At 42.9% G+C, this 21,793-nt stretch overlaps 1 protein-coding gene across 1 annotated transcript in view; it reads left to right on the top strand.

Annotated features, from left to right (window-relative positions):
• Positions 1-21,793, top strand: part of ptprt (protein tyrosine phosphatase receptor type T) — a 199,781-nt gene that overhangs the window by 79,090 nt on the left and 98,898 nt on the right. Inside the window, exon 8 of the mRNA XM_088937357.1 lies at positions 18,558-18,854. Within this exon, the coding sequence (XP_088793483.1) occupies positions 18,558-18,854 (297 nt within the window). The remainder of the gene's footprint in view (positions 1-18,557; positions 18,855-21,793) is intronic.

The raw sequence follows: 21,793 nt of genomic DNA, 5'->3' as shown, positions 1-21,793 counted from the left end.
CTGTGCAAGTGCTTGGTGAGCTACCAAATTAATCAACCATGATAAATCAAACTGTGTCAATAGTTTTATCCCGCGGGAGATAATGTAAAGCTTTTAACTTAAACACCACTGTCTGCCGCTGAAAGGAATTTTTATTAATGATACTTTGACAATTAAAGGTGATATTTCATGTCCCATGTATGTAATTGTAAGTCATTCCCGAAACCTTGTGATCTGTTGCTCCACTATAAAAACATTTCAAGATTATTGATTCCCTGTTATATAAGAAACATTTTACAATTTGAACTGTTCACATGAACGGGAAAATAATAGATATGAGCAGTGATATAAAAAGAATTATTCCACATGAAGACGGTGATGATGAAAGGGAATGCTTCGTCACATTAAGAGGTGTTTTCTACAGATGTTTCAGCACTTGTTTAATGTTTAAAACCTTTAAAAATAAACATGATAATGTTGTCCTGCAGAGTAGCTGAGCCCGTTTGAATCCAGTCTGCAATTCCAGTCCATCCCATCAGTGTGTGTTGGGAAGAATCAGAGAGCAGCATCTGCTGACTGAAAAATTAGAAATAATACTTAGAAACTTTCTCTTTCAGTGCTACACTAGATTCCCCTGTGATTTTGATTACTATATTATATGTTTGAAATAAGTTCAAGACACATTTTCCACCTTTAATCTTATAATTCCTGCTACTTAATTGTTTCTTTGAAGCAGTATTTGCTCCCTTTCCCTTTTGTGAACTCCTGCAGTGTTGATTGCTGTTAATAAGAACCCCTGTTAGCTAATGTATTTTGTGTAATTATTGTAAATTATTCCTTTTTTCATTTTTACATGTAAAGGTACCAGTCGCACTGTGGAGCTAGTTAGTAGCCAGAGAAATGAATGGCTCTATGCTTTCAAGCCAATGGGAGCATCGCACTGACTCTCAAGAGCAGTGAAGTCTGTTATTACCAGTCTGAGCACACCTGGAAAACCTGTTTATTTACTTTTATATATTTGTGTTTATTATTTTCTTTAAAACAGTGAAGAACTAAGGTGAGAAGCGACCCCAGTAAGTGTGGAAGTGCTGAGTAAGAGCCCTTTTGTACAGCTCTGTGTTTGAAATGCTGCAGAAAAGATTGTAATGGATTCAGTTACAAGAGTAGTAATTGCTGCATTACCTGGGCAATCTGGAAGGGTTTTTTTGTCCCTGTGAAGAGACTAAGTGCAAAACAATAATTCCCACCTGGGGCAGAGGGATTGAAGTCCTGTCTTTACATGGTGATTCTCTGGATCGAACTGGGAAAGGAACGGAGTGCTGTAGAGTCCCTTGAGGTATGGCAGCCTGAGACAGGAGCTCCTTTTTCCTGTTTATTTCCATGGAAACTCGGCTTTGAACGATCTCTTATGTCCTTTTGTTTATGGACTTTATCTGTGCACCAAGCTGATTTCACTCTGTAATGGATGTTCTCTGCTGTATATATATCATATTCTGCCTTAAGAGAGGAATTGGCTTTAGGTGGGGAAAAAAAGTTGCAATTTTAGTTATCCTCACCACCCCCCTCCCACACACACACTTTTAAAATGCCTTGAAGGGTTATTTATCTTGTAATACCCTTCATTTTTTATTTGAACGAATAGAGTTGCCAGGAGCATTTGGCAACTTCATAGTTCTCTTCTGGACGTCTGTTGCTTTGACATGAGGGTCCCAGCTCTCCCAGCATTGAGGAGTGACAGATCCTCAGCTCCAGCCTTGACAGGTTTACAAATGCAGATCCCTGCCTCTCCAGACAGAGCAGGAGGACCTGGCATTCCTGTGTAAGTGTAGCACTGACCCTGTGTGAGATTGTGATAGGCCCCGTGTCCCCGTGTTTGACCCGGTGTGAGATTGTGATAGGCCCCGTGTTTGACCCGGTGTGAGATTGTGATAGGCCCCGTGTCCCTGTGTTTGACCCTGTGTGAGATTGTGATAGGCCCCGTGTCATGCCGGATATTGGGCCTGTTGGTTTTGGTGTCTTGCTGCTCCCACCTGGGTAACGTGCAGCAGCCATTTTGCACCAGTAGCCCTGCTGCACAGCAGATCAGGTGGAAGAGTGAGAAGTCAGGGACATTTTATTCAAAGCACAGCATCTTTTAAAGCACAGTGCTGAGATGGCCATGCTGGTGCATTGGCTCTGAAATTCTTCTACAGAAGGCAGAGTGCCTCTTACTGGTCCACCAACACAATTACACAGGTTTTGCAACTGTGATTTTTACCTGTGCATGTCTATGTGTTCGTAAATTCAAAGAACCACATTGTAATGATTTAAAAGACAAAAGTAGGGAAAAATAGCAACTACCCATGTTAAAATGGCTCTTGTCCATATGTCTTATTGAGATTATCTCAGACATTTACTTGGTTTTCCACACATCTTTATGCTCCTTTTAACATTATATACTCATGAAATTATATAACATTATGTACTTAGTATTTTAAAAGAGTTATTAACCTTTTTTGCAGAATCTGCTGCTATAATCTCTTTTACAGCTATGTCAAGGGCTTTACAAATGTAGATAGAAGAGGCCAGATGCTTGATGGGCAAAGAATTTTTTCAGACTTCAGAGGAAACCTTGTGGTGCTGCACACGCAGTCTGATAAATAGATATTGCCGATGTCTCTTGAACGTCGGCACGGAATTAGCTGAGCACCCCAGAACCCAGGCACAGAAGCGTAGTTCAGCTGGCAAGAAATAACCAGATGCTTATTAAACAGAAATCATGCTTCATTTGGTCTCCATTAAGTTGCTTTGTTCTGACTCCTACATCCTTAAACTATCAGAATCCAATTTTTACTTCATTAGAGCCCTGAATAGAAGAGACCGAAGTACACCTCATTTAAAAAGAGACCTTGTAATGGTAAATGGCTTAATTTGTTCTGAAATCGGGTAGATCAATAAGAGGGTGTTTTACTGTTCTTTTCAGCCTATGCCCTTCAATAGAAGCATACGGGCCTCAATTAAATGTAATGCGGTGACATTGTGGAGGGAGAGGGGGCCTGGAAGTCTCCATTATCACCAGTTGCTTTCATTAAGAACAGAGCCTTTTTTGACATGGAGTGGAACCGGGGATGGCGGATTTCTTTTTTAAAAAAAAATGTTCTTTATCTTTGAATAATGCATATAGGTGCTTGTGTGGCAGATAATGGGACAGAAATGCATTATGCTCTGTCCCTCCTGGCCACCACAGCTTTGATCTGGGAGTGAGTTCAGTCTGCACAGGGCCACCATTGCTAATTATCCCAGGGGCCAGGCTGTGGTGCGGCGCTGTAATGATGCCTAATTGCTCAAACGCAAAGCTACAGTGTGACTCATCAAGCTGAGATATGCAACAGAAGACTCAAGTGTATTTAATTGCTGGATTAGACAATCAATTTGTCTTAATTCCCAGGCAGTTTCCCTTATTTTTCACATTCAAAAAAAGTGGTTTTGTTTAAACATTTATGTATCTGTATATTACTCTTCTGAAGACAGTAAAAATATTGTTTAAACTCCTGTAAATTGCTCGAGATTTCACAGTTTGCATTCATACATTTTTTAAATGCAGAAAATTATAGCAGAGGAACTATCCTGATGTATGAAATATTGTTTTTTTTAAATAGACCTGTGGCAAAGGTTTAGGCTTTAAACAGTTAAATTGAGTGAAGAGAAAATTAATGGTCATACGCACGTTTCTGTTTAAATACTTTAAAATGCCAATTATTCTTCAGGAGTTACCTTCCCCCCCAGTTTCCTTTCTCTTTTTAAAAATTGTATCATCTATATAATTCATATGATTTTATTTTTGTGTTTGCGATAATACATTTAGAAATATGGTGTACTCTTAATTCTTCGTGCTCGGTTAGGCGTACGCGAGCAGTGGTAACAGCACAGAGCAGGACCGGTGAATTCCTGACTTACAGCAGTGTGTGCAATTGAGGTGGCGATGACAAGAACAGTCCTGTCAGCTGGGCTGTCAGTGGTCTGAAGAGCAGCGAGGGTCCGTCGACCTGCACGCACTGCGTACAGCCCAGGCATTTCCCCTGCGGCGTGTCCCTGAAGATGAAAGGTTGTCTGGTGGTGCCTGTCAGGTAACGTCCCTTTCATTCTGTGATCAAAAGGAGAACTTCCCTGTGATGTGGAGAGAGCAAACACCCAGGTACAGAGTGAGAGCTCTGTGAGTCTGACTTGGGAGCAGCCTGGTTAGATTTGTGCAAACTACAAAATGGGGCACTAAGGCCATTCTCCTTCCTGAAGCCTGTTGACAGCAGTTTCTTTGTCCGCTGTAACTTCTAACACTGCATCGCATGCGGTGCAGGAGTGTCGTCCAACATCTGGCTAGACTGCCAGCAGCTGGTCACAGAGCCCCTGGATCCTGAGAGTCAGGAGCCGTGTCGCGCGTACGCCGATCAGCACGCCTCAACACTTCGCTGGTGCTTTTCCCTGGCGTTGTCTGTGAACTGGTTAAGTCAGTTGACTTGTGAGCATCCTCATTTGTGTTATCTCACAGCAGTTTGAGCCACGAACATGCCTCTTATTGTTCTAGTTTGTGTTTGTTTTTTTTAGCTGAGATTCGTGTTCTGCCTGCATTAGCGTCAGGGGGAGCACAGATTAACCTGCAATCATCGTTCTGTGTGGTGTGTGACCTCTGCAGTGGCTTAGAAGAAACCTCTCCAGTGCAATGCCGCAGCAGAATATGTACATGAAATATAGAAAGGCAGGGGGATTACCATCTTTTAATTGCTAAGTTCATAAATAAACCAGCATTAAAGACATTCAGCAGCTACAGACTGGCTTCACTCTGTTTCATCGATGCATTGTAGCTGTGTCTGAGTGAGCCCCTTAATTTTAGCTGCCTGCTGCACTTATTGCTAAGGATGCTTATTTCAATTGTGCATCAAATAAGACTGTTAAAGTCTTATTTGGTAATCCAGTGGTGCCTACAGAGCCAGTAGCACACAGTCGTGGTCCTCAAGGGCCCATAGAGTCTTATGGCTTTTCATTCCATCTGAGCTCTTAATGAAGTAATTAAAGGAATTATCTTATGTGCATCAGTTCAGCACTTTTCAGAGCTCCTCAGCTGTTTGGTTTGAAGTCCCCTGAAACCTGCTGGACTGTGCTCCCTCAGGACCGGAGCTGCGCACACCCGTTTAAAGATGGATTGAGACTTGATTTCTTTAGCTACCCGTCCTCTGAGGCAACCAAAGCATCTGGCTGATCTCGGAAAGACAGAGTTTTCCCCGTGCTGGAGCCAGGGTTGGCTGGCACATCCTAGCTGGCAGTGGCTGTGGCTGGGTGAGCATTCCCTTCCAATTCGAGTCTTGGGGTGCAGGATCATGCGTTCCTCTCTCAGGCCTGACAGATGGGTTTTGTGCGAGCCTGTGCCAGGAAACTATAGCTTTTTTTTTCTTTTTCCCTGTTTTCAGATTCAATTAGGCACTGTCACTACTGTCGCTAAGAGCACAGCACAGCGCAGTTCAGTGTGGAACGGGTGTCCAAAGCATTCAGATTATACCCAATCAGATCTGGCATCTGCTGGTCTGGCCCCCCGTGCAGTGCAGGCTGTCGAATATGGGACGTTGTCAGACAGCGTTTCCAGCATTTTACTGATTGAAGCCAGAAGAAACGCTTCCAAGGAAAGTTTCCCACTGAAATGCCCGGCAGCTTTGATGTAGCGCGGGACGCAGAGAGAGAGGCTTTTCCACGGGAACTAAACACGTGAAAGACGAGAGCTTGTGAGAGACACCTCAGCCCGTGAGACTAATGCAGTTTCAAACAATGAAGATGTACAGTAAATGGGGAAAATAACAATGTTGTAACCTTTTGCGCATTTAATTAAAATGTCACTTGTAATTAATGTTGAATAACTGCTGCCAGGAGGCATTGCTGTTCATAATATATTGAGTTCGTGTTACAGCTTATCTAATAACTTCCTAGAGAATAATTAAAAGCAGGTACTGTAATGTCAATTAAAATACATTTTGTCACCAGTGTAAATTCATGCGTGTTCATCATTTAGCCAGCTTTTCCCAAATGAAACCGAAAAATAGTCAGGATTCATCTAATTCTTGAAACACATTTGTGTACAAAATTCATGGACACTATATGTCTCCTACATTTTAAAATACCATGGGAGCTTGTAGAGAAACAAGCTTTTGGGTATGTTCCTTTATGCATCAACTAACAAAATAAATTGAAAAGCTCTTATCCACAAATATATACAGTATATATACGTGTGCAGAAATTCTAAAGTAATGCTGAAGTTTTTTCTAGAAATATGCACGATGAAGCAGATATCTCCAGGATGTGCAGAATACCAGAGAATCGCTTCTTTTTATGAGATGGCAGTAATGGAGAATTATTTTGATTTCGAACAGTTGTATTTTTTTAATTCTGCTGCTCTCAGGTTAAGAGCAGGTAAACTGCACTGTTACTGCAGAATGCAAGCTCCATTTCTGTACTGGTCAGTGTTTGTGTATATGTGGGCTGATTGTATTCAATCTTGCAGAGCTTGTGTGCATTCAAGGTGAAATATCTGTCAATAACCTGCAAGCCATAATTTACTGTGGCAGATTTAACTGAGATAAAACATCTTTTGCTGAACATCAGATTGCTTTTTGAATCGGCTGCAATTACAGAAATCTTTAATGTGTGATGGCCTGCTCTCTCTCGGCCCTCCTACAAAAGCTGGAGCATTACAGATAGAGCACTTATCCCCATGTCCTTCCTCTCATTACCAATCAATGCTGGTGAGGTGCAGGGAAATTGTACCAAACGTTACATCTGCAGTGAGTCAGCGGTCCACTCCAGAGATGTGGAGCTCACTGGGTGAACAGGCTTGCCTGGAGAATCCCAGTTTACTTCCTCTCTATGCATGGTGATCGCTGGATGAGCCCATTGAAGGTCGGTCTGCCATGTGGGGAGAAGCAGTAGATGTTAATTTTCAGGCTGCATATTCGGTCATCCTTTTCCCCAACATAGAGAGATTACAGAAGACAGGACCTTTGTCCCAGTTTTTCACAGTTTAATGTGTTCTCCCACCTTTCCCATGTTTGCAGATTTTACAGTTTTCCTCTGGGAACCATCTCGAGTTTCCCCAGGCTTTTCCTTGACTACACTGGACTGCTGCATATTTCATTACACTTGTTACTTCTTTATACTGTGGGACACATGTTCTAAGCTCTCTACCCCGGACAGGGAGAAATGTCCCTCTTGGTCATTTGGCCTCTTCGTTCCATCAGCACAGAGCAGCGCTTGGCTGGGGAAGACTGTGTCACGGATGCCGTCTTCATGTTGAAATATGGGTGGCGACGTGAAGAGCAGCAGTTTAAACAGGCTTGTTTACATTTGTCTCCTCCGTCAAAACACTTGGCAAAGCAGGAGCTGACGTGCGTCTCTTAGCAGGGCTGTTAGGCTCTTGTTTAGATGTGTTTTACATTGTTTTACCTGGTACAAGGTTTACAGCAGTCCTGAAAGACTGAGATACAACCAGCAATTACAGGAAAACACGGCTTTAATGTTCTTCTGAAATTTGCTTCCCGGGCTGTAGCTTTTGTTTGGCTTATACTTCTTTTTAAACAAGATCAAATGTCTCAGCCTCAAGTAACTTTAATTGCATTGAACAAAACAGCATTAACAGGCACAGAGAGTCTGTATATGAGACATTAAAAAGATGCAGTCGAAGGAAGGAGTTTAGATTGACTTAGATCACATCAATCACTTTTGTGCGTTTACATAGTTACTATTATTACTTAGGGTTTTGTAGTGTTCTGCGCTATAAAAACTGTATTTTAATTGATTTTTTTTAGTTCTCTCTTTTCATTACCCGTCTGTAATGCACACAACTTCCATTGAGAGCTTCTAATAACCGATCGGCCAGCTATATGCTTTTGATACAGAACTAATGGCTCATAGAAAAAACATTTCTAAAGAATATAAAAGCAGTGTATTGAAATGCTCACATGATGCAGTGTAACCATCTGAAACATATCCCACCTACACTCCAGAGACCTTCTGAATTGATGTGATTTCTGTTCAACATCATTGAAGTTTATGGGGGTTTAACCAGGGTCGGGTCACATCATTAAATCCCTCTTTCAGGGCAACTGAAGTAGTGCAGGGTGTCGGACTTATCAGCGCACTCTGCTGGGCTGTAATGATGCTCTGTTGGGGTTGTCCATTTGACAACAGCAGCTCAGTTTGTTACAATCAGTTTTAATGGATGTGCTGTTGTTCACAAATGGGGTATAACCATGCTTCCATACTTTCTTTCAGTACTTTAAGTACTTATGGAATATTTATTAAATGCATTTATAAAAAAACATATAGCTCATTTAAATGCATGATTGATTATAGATTTGTCTGCCATTTTTTTACAGTTTTTCTAATTGAGTTTAAGCTGCAAGTTAATTGATTTCAATCAACATGTCAGAGAGTTAAAGAGGGTGAGATCAAGCACTTAGTCATAAATTAATTCTGCTCTTTTAATAACCCCGGCTGGGATATTGCATCCTGAGAGCACACTTTATCTAAATTAATTAAACTCCTATTTGATTAAAATGGAGCTTTTGTAAAAAAAAAAAAAGTCCCATAAAAAGGGTTTTTGTTTTTAAAAAGAAAAATATGTATAATTGGAAGAGGTGCTCTTTATGCTCCAGTGTGCGTGGGTGTGCACGCTGGGGTTTGTGGGTAGGAAAAACACACGTGAGATCGGCATGGAGCAGAATGAACTGAGATGGGGAATGAGTCCCTCAGCAACCCAGCCCTCCCTGGACTGAAGCTCTGTCAAGAATGAATCCCAATTATCAGCATCAGAATTCCCATTACCAATAATGAGGATAATAATCAATTATAATCCTCAATAATACTGAACTGTTCTCTCCTGATGGGGAGGGATTCCAGTGTTGGCTGGGAGCTGTTCTTACCCAGCCGGGTCTCGGGCCCAGGCGCTTGTGCTCCATCCGGGTGTGCTGGGCTCTGCTGTCGGAGGCTCGGTCAAGCTGGGACCAAGCTGAGCTCACGGCAGGCATTCCTCTCGTGGCCTCCAGCAGGCTGTCTCACTTGAGGTTGGATGCAAGGTCTTGGTTGATGCCTTGTTTGCCTCCTTCTTCCTCCATTGTCAGATGCCTTTATTCAGGGAGAGCGATGTGATGACAGGGCTGTCCCTGCGGCTTCTTCAGGGTTCTGTGTAACAGCCACAGCACTCGGGGTGCTCCAGCAGGTTAGCTATTAATCCCCCTCCGGGGCTGCACAAACGCACTTACCCTTCATTCCATGAGTGTAATGGCTTTATCCACAAAGTCTAAGGAGTAACCTGAAATATCTCCCCTGTGTGCTTGATATATCATGACGCTCATTGTGAGAACTCATTATCCGGCACGGGGTGAGTAAGTTATTTTCTTTCTGTGTGGCTAAATTATTGGAATGAGTGCAGGTCTGATTGATTCTGAGGGGAAGGGTGATTGCTTTCTCAAGCCCTGACTAAGGTGAAGGGAGCATTATAACCAGAAGTACCTCTTGATGTGAACCATTCTGGGGCTGAATTATGTGAGTAACTCTGTTATCTGTCCGCATTGGCAGGTGATTGCTTTTTTTTAAAGAGTAAAAACTGGAATATGTGCTGCTGTGTGCCACATTTTAAAGCTAATCCTTACTGTTGTTTTTTGTCCTTTTTTTTCCCCCTCCAATGCACACCAATGAAGCAGTTTGAGTAAGGGGCCGTTTCTAACAGCCGGTCAGCTTTCTTACATGCCACGAATTCTTCACGAGCCGCGGTACAGCAGTTGGCTCTCCTCTGCTCCTGTGTGTTTCTCTGGTGATATTCTGCAAGAAGAGCTTGGGCTGATAGACCTGTTGCCAGCAGGTCACATGCAGCTTTTGCAGAGAGTTATGCCATTCCCTGAGTTGCACTATACTGTGGGACACGGTGCACTCCTGAAAATAGGTGTTGACGTACAGTAACTACTGCAAAAAAGCATGAGTATCAATGAAACTTGGCACCCCTTTAAATGGGACTGTGAATGAAGTCGCTGCACATCGCTGACTAAAATCTGGCAGATAGAAGCTCAAGTAGGAACATACTCTGAAAAATACTCCTTTGAACATTTTTGATTTTCATGCACACCAGTGCAAACTGTCACTGTCCAAAGAAATGCTACCCCCATTTGTACTCATGCCAAATGTCATTGCAGTTTTCATGATGCAGTAGTTTGATTAGGCCAATAAAAACTTAATATTTTATGTGTCCCCTTCCAAACGGGAACACAAAACAAGGTACAGTATGTAAAAACTCTTTTTACTCCCACACACCCCCCTTCAGTTCAGCTAGGACTCTGGACTTGTATAGCACATCACTCTGTGTTAGGATTCAGCTTGCTTTTCTCCCACATTATACTTTATTTCATGTTTAAGGGGTAAAATCTCCCCAGATGGCACTTGGTAGCAGACGGTGGACAGTGGTTTGCTGTGTCGTTTTGTAAAACTGAGTTTCTGCAGCACATTCCAGGGCACTGTGCTGCCTGTAGTCTAATTCACAAGAGAATTATAATCAAAGGCATGAGAATGACCCCTTCCTCTCCCAGTGGCTAATATGTAGATTGCATTTCTAGCGCACACTGTAATTTCATTGACGGAGCGCGGGGAAAGGGTCTGTGAAATGGGCTTAGCTTCAGACTGCGCCACGATGAATCCAGCATGACTGAAGGCCCCCCTCTGAGCAGCAGTGCTAATGTGTGCTGGAAAGTGAGAGGGTGAGAGGCGCAGTGTGTGCTGAACGCAGAAATATTTGTCTAGTGGAAAAAAGCAAGTACACACCAGGCTTTAAATAGAATAAATATCATAGATGTCATTATGGTTATTTTTTAGTTGTAGATGGGTTGTGCAAAAAGCCTTGATTTTTTTTTTCAATGTGACATTTGTTCGGGGATGCCTGAGATTAAAGACCTGAACTGCATTCGGCTTTTAGTCATGCATCTCCTGCTGAAATGCAACCATATTAAATTAAAGCACTTAAACAGAAATGTAATGGAATGCAAATGGCTCAGGTCATACAGCACTGGCCGGTGAAAGGTAGCTCTTTTTTTTGTCACTTACGTCGTAAAAAAAGATGGAAAGGCAGAAAAAGACCCGAAAAACTTTCCTTTAGATTTTTCCTTTGCCTTTCAGTTTCCAGTGTCTCGGCAGAAAGGATGTGCTTCTGAGTTTCTCTGTTAACTGTGAGCAGGATGTGGATGTTTCTCGCTCAGTGCCAATTGCTTCTACTCCTGAGTGGCGCAGCCTGAGCCGAGCACAGCGAACGATCGGCAGCCGTCCCCCATGAGTGCACAGCCCCTTCAACTGTTTTATGTTGAAGCTTGTTACCTGCAGCACAACGCAGATGGGCAGTGCAGAGAGGATGCTTGTGCAGGAAAAAAAATGGATGCTGGAGCTGACTGGAGCACCCTTTTCAGACATCTTTCTAGATCCGAGGGGGCCGCATCTCGCCTGCTTTAGCAAACAGCGCAGAGTCAGGGCTGACATCTTCAGACGACTGGAGGACGTAGCTCCTCCACGATCTGAAAACCAGCAACACAATCAGAAAGAGGGGTGTGAAATCCTCAAATGAGGCTTTGAAAGGTCACCACGTTCTCCCAACAGGTAACTTTGTTACAGACAAGAGACGAGCAGCGAGCCTTCTATCAGGAGTCGTTTGACCTTTGAGGTTTGTTCGGTCACTTAGCCTTATGGAAGAAAAACCATCCAAGGTTTATTTTTCTCTGTTCAGATGTTTGGAGATTGTAAAATCAATTATGAGGACTTTCCTGTTGGTTCAGTTTCCTCTGTTATTTTAGTAAAATGATGATAGTAAAATGGTCCACAGTGGCTGACCCTGGTACTGCAATGCAACATACTGTATGGCAGCATTCAGGGGAGATGGGGAATGATCCCTCCTCATCTGCAGGGATTCAGAACAGAGCACTGTGTTGCTTTGACCCGCTTTTTTTCTTGGAGTTTGGTAAAGTGTGGTTTACTATTAATAAGGGATACTGTTTATGAGCACAAAATACCAAAACACGGCACGACCCTACTCTCACATTAAACCGCCTGTGATATTGTCACCACAGTGATATTGTCCGGATAGTACATTTGAGTAATTTACACGAACACTTTTCCTAGATCTGTCGCAGTAATGTAGTTACACCCTGCTCCCTCTGACATATGGTTAAGGAGAATCACATTGAGTGCTATCTTAGGCTAAACTTAATTTTCTGTTTTTTGGAAGATATGATTGCTTTTTGTCACTGCTTTATATTCTGTATCTGTTTTGTTTTCTTGGCTTTTCAGTCATCTTTAATTATTTTTTGTAATATGTTTTTTTTAACTTACATAGAGCTCCGATGATGGCTTATAAAGGTGTTGTACAAAATAAAGTTTAGGATTATCTCTTTTTAGTTCTGATAAAAATATTTTAGTATTATTTGAAAAACAAAACAGCACAGGTAGGTTCATGAACCCTATTAACAGGCAAAGTGCAGTTGCTAATGCTTTCCTTAGTTAAGCAGGGTTCTTAAGATTGTTTATGAATTCAAAATTAGATGAGGCACTTATCCTCGTGAGATTCACAAAAGATTGAGTGCAGTAGATTGTGGTCATGTACGGTCCATCATGGGAACTGGTTTGTTGAGATGTGGCTACAGTCACAGGTCAGATTGTGCTTTTAAACACTTCAAGATCAATTTTAATCAGTTCAGGCTGTGTGTACACTGATTTGGGAAAGAATTACAAAGCTCTGGTTATAGACAAGATGATTTCATAGATGTTTTGGTAGACTTTGACCAAGAGAAAGGCCACAGGAAACCTAATGGTGAAGTTGTGGCGCTGTAATCTTTGCATTGTGCATTGTGTGGTCTTGCATTGTCCTGCTGGAAAATCTACACTTCCAGATTGTCTTACTAGAAAACCTGCTGGCTCAAGACATTTGTGAATGTACCACTGAGCAGTAAGGTTGCCCTTAATCCGGAGGTCTTTTCTCTCCACATCATCTTTCTTCCACCTCCACACCAGTTGTGTTGAAAAAACCCACAGTCAGCATGATTCTCCCCACACGTCGTCTTGCCTCAGGTCTGTCCAGAGAGAAACACCTGAATATGCGAGTAAAACTCGAGCACTCGGTGAAACCACCTCTGGCCTCCAGCAAATAGTGATTCCGTCTCTTCTAGAAAAAGGCTTGGGGGTTCTGGGGCTGTGGCCACTGCAGTCTGAGAGCAATGACGCGGCCCGATCGGACGCGTGTGAGACAGTCCTTGGCTGGCGTGGTGACCCTCTACACTGCAAAAGCTCGTTTCACTGGACAATCAGCGGAGTAGCTGAAGCAGAACATTTCACTCTTCTGGGCCCTTTCCTCACAGACAGGCTGTCTTCAATCATGGTGACAGCAGCCAGGAGATCTTTCTCATGTGGAACATAAGCCCATCTTTTTCTGTCCTTGTGTTAATTAAAATGGTGTCTTTTGAATGGCTGCTTATACTGATTCTTCATCAACTCACATTGGCAATTTTAACTCAACTCAAACTCTGAGCACTTGGCATTTTTATGAAATTGCATGACTTGATCAATACTGCTCATACAACTCTGCAAACCTCTCTGCTTACAATGTAAAACTAAAACGACATTGTTGTCCCAATGAGTTGTTGATGAAAGACTTCCTGCAGCTTTTTCAGTGCATCAGTATATAGAGCACACGGTCACTGTGAATTATGGGTAGGCATGTGCTTGTAAGCTAGCAGTAGACAGAACTGGGTTTTGTTCTTAATGTCGTCATGATGAATGGGGGGCAGACTCCCATGTCTTTGTCATCGGAGGGGCCCGGTACTATTCTATTCTTCCAGTGCTTGATGCTGCTGTTTTAAATTCCGTTTTTCTCCGAGTCATGCTTGGAATTTTGTTTATTTCTGCGTGGTCATCCTCTGAGATTCTCACTCTGTGGTGCAGTGTTACACCGAGGGGGAGGGGCAAGGGCTTGAGTTCTTAATGATATAACCAGCCAGCTGGCACTTTTAATTTTGAGAAATAAATGCTGAAACCTTTTCTAAGAAGAGCTACCAGTTCAGATCCCCGTTCTGATGATGGGTTACTCATTTTAAGGATATTGATGTGTTAACAATCACACTGATATCGGGGAAAGCAACTCCCTGTGAACGGCAATATCCACTGAAAATGTCTAACGAGTACTGACTTTTCAATAATTGTACGCATGGAAGATCTCGCTGGAGCACTTGACTTGTGTATCCAGTGCTACATAAAGCAGTGTGGGGTGGAAAGTGCTCCACTTAGACTGCATGAAAAATGTAATCAAACAGTTGTGCGGCTGTAGATATATTTATGTACGAAAAGATTGATTTCAAACCTGCTCTGTCTCTCAGGATAACCCATCTTCCATAATCACTCCCAGCTTTCATTTAAAAGCTTCTTTCTGCGCTGTGCTGGGAGGGGGCAGCTGTGAATCCATTTAGTTTCTCCCTCTCTTGCTCATTTCAAATGCAAATGCTCCAGTGAGGGATGGAGGGATGGGCCAAGGCCAGGAGGCTTCGCTGTGCACGGTGCGGGAAGAAGCAGCAAATGGGTTGTGAAAAAAGTGGCGACTGCTGTTAAGAAGTGCTATTAGTGCCTCGTATCTTGTCTCGCCAGTGTGTGCGGAACCAGGCAGGTCCTCAAAGCGTCTCCCCAGCTCCCCAGCTCCCCTGCTCCCCTGCTCAGGCAGCGTGTCTGAAAAGAGCTGCTGGACAGCAGCACTCGTGCTCTAATCGGAGCGACCGCTCCGCAGCGCGCGCACAGCCCCGCGGAGAGCCCCGCGCCAGGCTGGGAGCAAGCCTGCGGAGCTGCCTTCCCAGCAACACGTGCCGAATTAAGATCCTAATTATCTGTCAGTCTTGCTTTCAGGTACCTGTGCTACACACAGATTAGTGTAAATAAAGACCATGCCTGTCACTTCTCCAGCGTCCTGCCAGTCCGATGGCGCCGTGCTCGGGTCAGTGAGCCCGTTCTGCTCATGGCTTCGTCATTGCAGTCCGGGTTCTGGTAATTAGGCTTCAGCAGCAGGTAGTTAACCTTTGGGTGAAGCCCAATTGTCTTCATTTAGCATCACTTTGAGCCTCTTTCTGTGAATTTACGGGACCAGGATTGTCACAGCCCTGTGGGGTTAGCGAGCAGGAAATTGCTGGAGTAGAATAGAAATTAGTTTTTTTTTCTCTTTTGGTAAAGAAGCACAACAGCACTGGGTAACCAATTAGACCGCAGAGCTCTGCAGGAGATGGAAGCCCAGGGAAATAATTACACTGCCTGACCTGCAGAAAGAGTAAACAAAACCAAAAAATTTGCCTTATTTTCTGTATTCACACTGTGCGACGTAAATCGGTTTGTTGCCGTGTTTACATAAACGGTTGTGAAGGTCTGGTACAGGAGAGCCAGCCATGCTGATAAGGTTCATACCCAGGCTTCCTTCAAGGAATGGCTGGATGAGATCGTTAGATCACTTAACTATTATTAACTGGTTGAGTTGGATGAGCTGTCATTTCTCAAACACACAGCCACTGTTATCTGGCAGAGATGTGTAGCAGTGCAACATCCACTGAATCACCAGCTCATCACTTTCACTCTGTGCTGTGAATTAACACAGCACACCTGGGAGGTGGACAAGAATAAAACGGATACCAGTTTCTCATCGCGTTAATCTTTACACTTGAAATCCTGAAGTTTTTTGCTTTTCAAAAAATCAGAGGTTAATTCCACACTGATGCAGCTTCCCAGTCTAAACTCTTCGGTTTCGGTCTTGGCTGAACTTATGCCCTTTCACTTTAAATCGCAGCAGCAGTGATGCGAGAATGCATTAGTACTGTTGTGTGAGTTACAATGCAATTTCATTTGAGTTGTTGTGTCTAAGGGGGGGGGGGTTACGATGACTGCATTTAACTAAACAAACCTAAAAATGACAAAAAAAGACTGAATTGACAAACCAAGAATAGGCAACCAAGTAAAAGTAAAAATGGATTTTCCTCTCTATCAGTTCTGTTCGTTGTTAATCCAAGTAATTTTTGTAGTTTGTGCAGCGTGATTTGGAGGTTAAAGAGGCTCGTGGCACGTAGAGGGTAAAGAAACTGCAGTTTGCTGAAGGAAGGAAAAGGCTGTTTTTTGTTTGCGTTTTCTATCTTCAGTACCGTATTGGAGACGGGAGCCCAGGCGGTCTGGGGTCAGCCGGTTTGTGTGCAAGCTTCATTAAGGAAGTTATCAGCCCGGTAACAAAAGAGTTCAAGCAAACGGAAATCCAAGATAATTACCGATAAGGTCTTGAAAAAAGGAACAACACCTCCAGGGAAGACAGACAAACAAAGGCACAGTTCCCTGGCATTTTGAGCTGTGGGCGATTCCCAGAAGAGCTCGATTGTCATGGCGAGCCCATCGAGATCTGCGTTCTCAAAATCACCCCATCGTTGGGAGGCTCGGGGCATGGCACCCTCTTCCCAGGAGCTCGCCGCGCAGGGCGAGCAGCACGCCCTGGTGTTCGACAGACAAGGGCAGGCATCGGTACCTAGCTCCCCCCACCCCCATCTCTGATCACCTGCGCAGATTCTAGCACCTGAAGATGGTTGCCTTGCTCTTTCTGTGCAAAATGTCAAACTACGCTTGTCTGATACCACGAGAAACAAAACGAACATGGCTGACATTGCCACTCTGTAGGCTCTCTCCGGGGAGATAACAAATCTCTAAAATTGGTAGCAGCTGACATTGACTTATCATATTTTTGTTTTTTCCCTCAAAATGGCCTAACTTTAAAGTCCCACGCAATCACCTCTCGCAGTCATCCCTTGATATGTTTATTGCTTGCAATTTCCTCTTTACCCTGTTGACAAAAACTCTGTGATTAATGGCAGAGTGGCAGAGCTGCACAGCAAGAAGCAGTGTGAGAGGAGCCAGCGGGAAGATTGATTTCATCCCTGTTTTTCCCTCTCTGTAGCTCCCCGAAGTCTCGAATTAATGACCCCGCTCCGCACTCATCGATCAGCTCTGACTGGTGAAGCCCCCGTTCACAACTAGGGGAGGAGAGGAGCGGATTGTAGCTGGCATCTTTCTGGAGGCAGATCTGGGATACAATCTGTGCCAAGCTGTGTGTTTAGTATGGGAATCGGGCAGCATAGTTGTCCAGTCCCTGTTGTTGTTTTTAGCACAAAGCTAAAATTCAAGCTGGCACTTTCAAATCTAAGACAATTATTGCAAACCGAGTCACCTGTTCAGTTTTTCTGAAATACTCTTAAGTTTCCCTGCCAGACTTCTCCAGTTTTAATAGTCTGGGTGGCTGGGGTGTTGGCTGCTCTAACAATCAGTGGAGTTTCAGCTCTGTCCTTGCTGGAGATAATTCATACAGGTGTTTTTGAATAGCTGTTTGTCTCAATGTGGATGCCATGATTCATCACTGAATGATTGTGTCTGCCCTCGACTTCAGCATTATGGGTGAAGGAAGAACCGCTTCTGTAGTTAGTTTTAGAATCAAGGCAGGAGGTGAACACCTTCAAGCATTTGATCTTCCAAAGAGTGCTGAGCTCATTTTAGCTGAGCCCCCTCTGCCACCTTGTATGAGCCTTGTCTGATCCAGACCAACCTGATGGACTTTTAAGAGCACTGCTTAAAAAACGCTATTGGTAAATGCAGTATGCTTGAGGATGGTGTGATAATCCACGTTATAATGAGCAACATGATTCCCAACATCAAAGAAGCTTGTAATGTAATTCTGACTATGATCTAACTTTGGGATTGTTTTAAGTTATGGTCTCTGGATCATATATGAAAACATTAATTGCTGTAATAAAACCAGAAAAAATAATGCTGATAAATAACTTAGATATTTCACATAGCTTCATGTAGTAATATAAGCTTAGCTTGTTTTATGAAATATTTTTTATCTTAATATGCCACCAGACTCAATGTCATGTTTTGTTAAATATCTTTCACAATATATGCACTGTTATTTCATTTCAAATTAATATGGAAGGGATACAATGCCTGGGTCTTGTCTTAGGGTCTCCAGAGTTTGTGAATTTTTAAAAAAGTCTGGTACAGAACAGAGGGGTATCTAGAACATTGCTTACAGGAAGAGGTGCTGTATCTGTGCCAGCTCTTTGCTCTCTCTGGCTGCCAGACATTCTAAACAAATGACATCTTTCAACAGTTTTCTTATTCATGTTATAAATACGAAACACACACTTGGCTGTGTGAATATGCTTGTGTGTTCTGCTTGTTCCACTTGAAGGAAGACAACAAAAAAGCAAAAACTAAGGATCCCAGTCTAGATGTCTGTAAAATAGTTCTCATGGCGGTGTCGGTCACTCATTGACCGAGAGAGATCTGGAATTTGCACTGATGCTGGTAAAACAAATTTGTGATGGCATCTGAATTTAAGTTTGGTTTATTTTGACGACCTCTGACATGGAGAGTACTGGAGGACAGGTTAGCATCAGTACAATGGAACCTCTTCGACATCCCTGATTTGACTGGTTTGACAAGTTGTCTTTGTGTCTGTGTCTTCTTTCTCTCAGATCCTGTCCATGGTCCGCAGAATGTGGGTGTCGTGGACATTCGAGCCCGGCAGCTGACGCTGCAGTGGGATCCCTTCAGCTATGCAGTGACGCGCTGCCACAGCTACAACCTCACGGTACAGTACCAGTACGTCTTCAGCCAGCACGAGTTTGCGGCGGAGGAGCTGATCCAGGCCTCCTCTCGTTACACCCTGCGCGGATTGAGGCCCTTCGTTACTGTGCGCCTGCGGCTGGTTCTCGCCAACCCCGAGGGACACAAGGAGAGCGAGGAAATCGTCAAGCAGACTGAGGAGGACGGTAAGATCCTACTACTGACACCAACACCATCGACCGAAGGGTCTTATCAGGGTCTTGGTGACATAGGCCTTGTCTAATTTAACTTGTCCTTTTGTTAAAAGGTTTTTTAATGAAAACAATGGTCAGAAATTATCTTTATAATCCGATTCACATAATGCACATAATCTGCTGTGCAGCAGTCTTAGAAATTTGCATTACTCTGCTCTGTTTCCTTCTTTATACAGAAACTATCCTGTGGTGATCTTCTATTAGAAATGTATCCAACTTGTGTTATGATAGCAGTAAATCCTGATAGATATTTTGTAGTACAATAAGTAGCCTTTAGCTTCAAATTATGTTAATAATGAGGAACACTGACAAGTCAATTATATTTGATTGGTGAATGAGATGGAGCAGCTATTACATATTGGCTTCTCATGGTATGGTTACCTTGAACTATTATAATTAGTTAACTCTGATCAATGTGAGTTAACGACTTCTAAATGACAAGCTTTGCTTCCAAGGTGCATTTATAGTTTAGTTAATGCAGAACCACTGCTATGAAAGCATATTTACAAGTGAATATGCTCAGAGTCACAGACATGGTGTCTTTTTGCATTAGAACAAGACAGACTAGCAAGCAGGAAACAGGTGATTTTTGACAGATATCAGCACAGGGCTCATGGCTTTGTGTTTTTCTTTTTGGTTCATTCTGTTTATCCGGTGTCCCTCTCAGCACAATGTGTGGCTTGCATCTGCTGCACATGGAACCGGTGCAGGACTGCAGCACACTGCCCGCTTTTTCCCATTCCTGAACACCGTCTCAAAACCGAGTCAATTATGAGTACATGCTGAATCCAGGTTCCCCGGTGGGGGTGGGGGTAGGAAACAAAGACATAGGAATGAACACTAAATGAATTAAATTTTTGAAAAGCAAACATGCAGGTGACTGGTGAATGAATTGTTTACCCCTTTATTCAATTAGCGCTCGGTTCGCTTGGTTTACTGCTTGGCCTGCCTCGCTTTCTGGCCTCCCGCTCCAGGCTAATTGGATTGGGACCTTGGTCTGGGAGGAGAGGACCAGGGACGCAGCAGAAGCAGTTATTGTGCTTACAATAGTTATTTCTGCTGTGCTGCTCTGAAATTGAGATTTGCAAGAAGACCAATATGTACAGTAGAAATTGTAATGGCAGTAAAAATAAAACTCACTTGCTTGCCTGGTAATAACTCAAAAGAATGACCCTTGCAGTAAAGGTGCTAATTCCTAGTCTTCTTTAAAATAACTGCATGTAATTGCTATTTATTTTAATGGTCATTAATCTCATTTTTAAAATCTGTGCAGAGCCCACATACTCTGTGCTTCTAATTGGTGTTTCTTAAATTGTAACATGCTTGATTTTTTTTTTAAACTAGATGCCTATTTGTAGATCGGATCTTAATTTATAGATGTTTTTCAGAAGAAAGAACACTGCAATTACTCTTTCTGGTTCAATGTTTGTGCCAATTAAACCCTTAATTGCATTAAAATGTATTTTTAAAGTGTCTAAAAAACTTTTGAATGCTTAATTGCGTTCCTTATCTCAAATGTGGACGGCTTATTTATTTGTGTACTTATTTACTGTTGTCTTAAGGCCTTCCCACTTATAACAAAGCCACTCTCCACACAGCTTTGGAAGGTGGAATTAGGAAACAAACAAATAGAACTGGTATGTTTCTGCTCTAAATCATGGATTTGACCTATATTCAGAAGTTAATTATGCAGCAGGAATCCCTGCTTTTGCCCTTGAGTTTCTGCTTCTTTTCCTGGGTGTTTTGTTGGGAAGGCTGGGTTTCCTTCCCCTTTGACCCATCTCGGGTCCTCGTTGCCATGTCCTTTCCCCTGCCTCGCTGTTAACGGAGGCAGTCTTGCGGAATAACACCCTGCTTTCCTGGCACCCATCTCCCGCTCCCTGTGAAATGCAAGCGGACACTTTGGGAGCGGACTGGGGTGGGGGGGCAGGAGGTCTGCTGGCTAACTGTGCCCCGGGACACCCCACCTTCCGCAGGCCCTGTCCACTTCCACAGTAATGAGGCCCGACAGTGGCCATTCCAGCTCTCTACTCGCTTGGACAGGTGAAAAACAGAACGCGACTGCCCACGAGTCACTTCACACACTCTGGAGGCCTCGAGAGACGGCCCAGTACCTGTGTCGGTTTACTTTCTCATGTCATTGCTCAGTCTCTGCAGCTGCTTTCCTCTGCTGTCAATAGCATCATCGCCATTTTTATTACCACTATCGATGATGATCATCATGAGGGGGTCAATGATGACTTGGTGATGAGAAATTGTTCAGAGAGGGGCGCGGTGGCAGCAGTTCCTCCTCTTGGTTTGGTTTTGTTTTTTTGCATTTCTTTTTGTTTTGAACAAAGAAACTAAATGCAGAGAATACAAAAAGCTGAAAATGGGGAGAAGACTAATAATATTAATTCAGAAAATGATTTGTTACTGCATTGGAAGAATTCAGTTCAAATTTAAGGCTGCAATATTAAATCTTCCCCTCATTTCCATGGAGAGATGGGCATACATACATTTGCTTTATGAATGTGAAATAGAAAGAAAAGGCATTGATTCTGTTTTTGAATAAGAAGCGTGGTGTTGACTCCATCACAGCCCTGCTTACCAAAGCATGTACATACATTTTTAATAGATGTCATTTTAAGTCCTCTTTTAATATAATAAAAAAGTCCTTATAGCAGATGAATTCAGAAAGTTCACAGAGTAGAAGATCGTTACACTAAATCATGTTGTGTGTTATTGCTCAAGATGATGAGGGCTGTTTCTCGATCTCATCATATTTGTATGCTGAGTTTAATTTAATGTTTTTCCTTAGGGTCCCTATGCATCTTATCCACTTACAGCTCACTTTTATTCTGGCTTTTTTAATGCCGTACAATAAAGAATGAAAATAGATCCAGCAGTGC

The sequence above is a fragment of the Atractosteus spatula genome, chromosome 19 (genome assembly GCF_055471065.1).
Source record: "Atractosteus spatula isolate fAtrSpa1 chromosome 19, fAtrSpa1.hap1, whole genome shotgun sequence".
NCBI lineage: Eukaryota > Metazoa > Chordata > Actinopteri > Semionotiformes > Lepisosteidae > Atractosteus > Atractosteus spatula.
The sequence above is the reverse complement of the archived record's forward strand: the minus strand, read 5'-3'. Positions and strand labels throughout refer to the sequence as shown.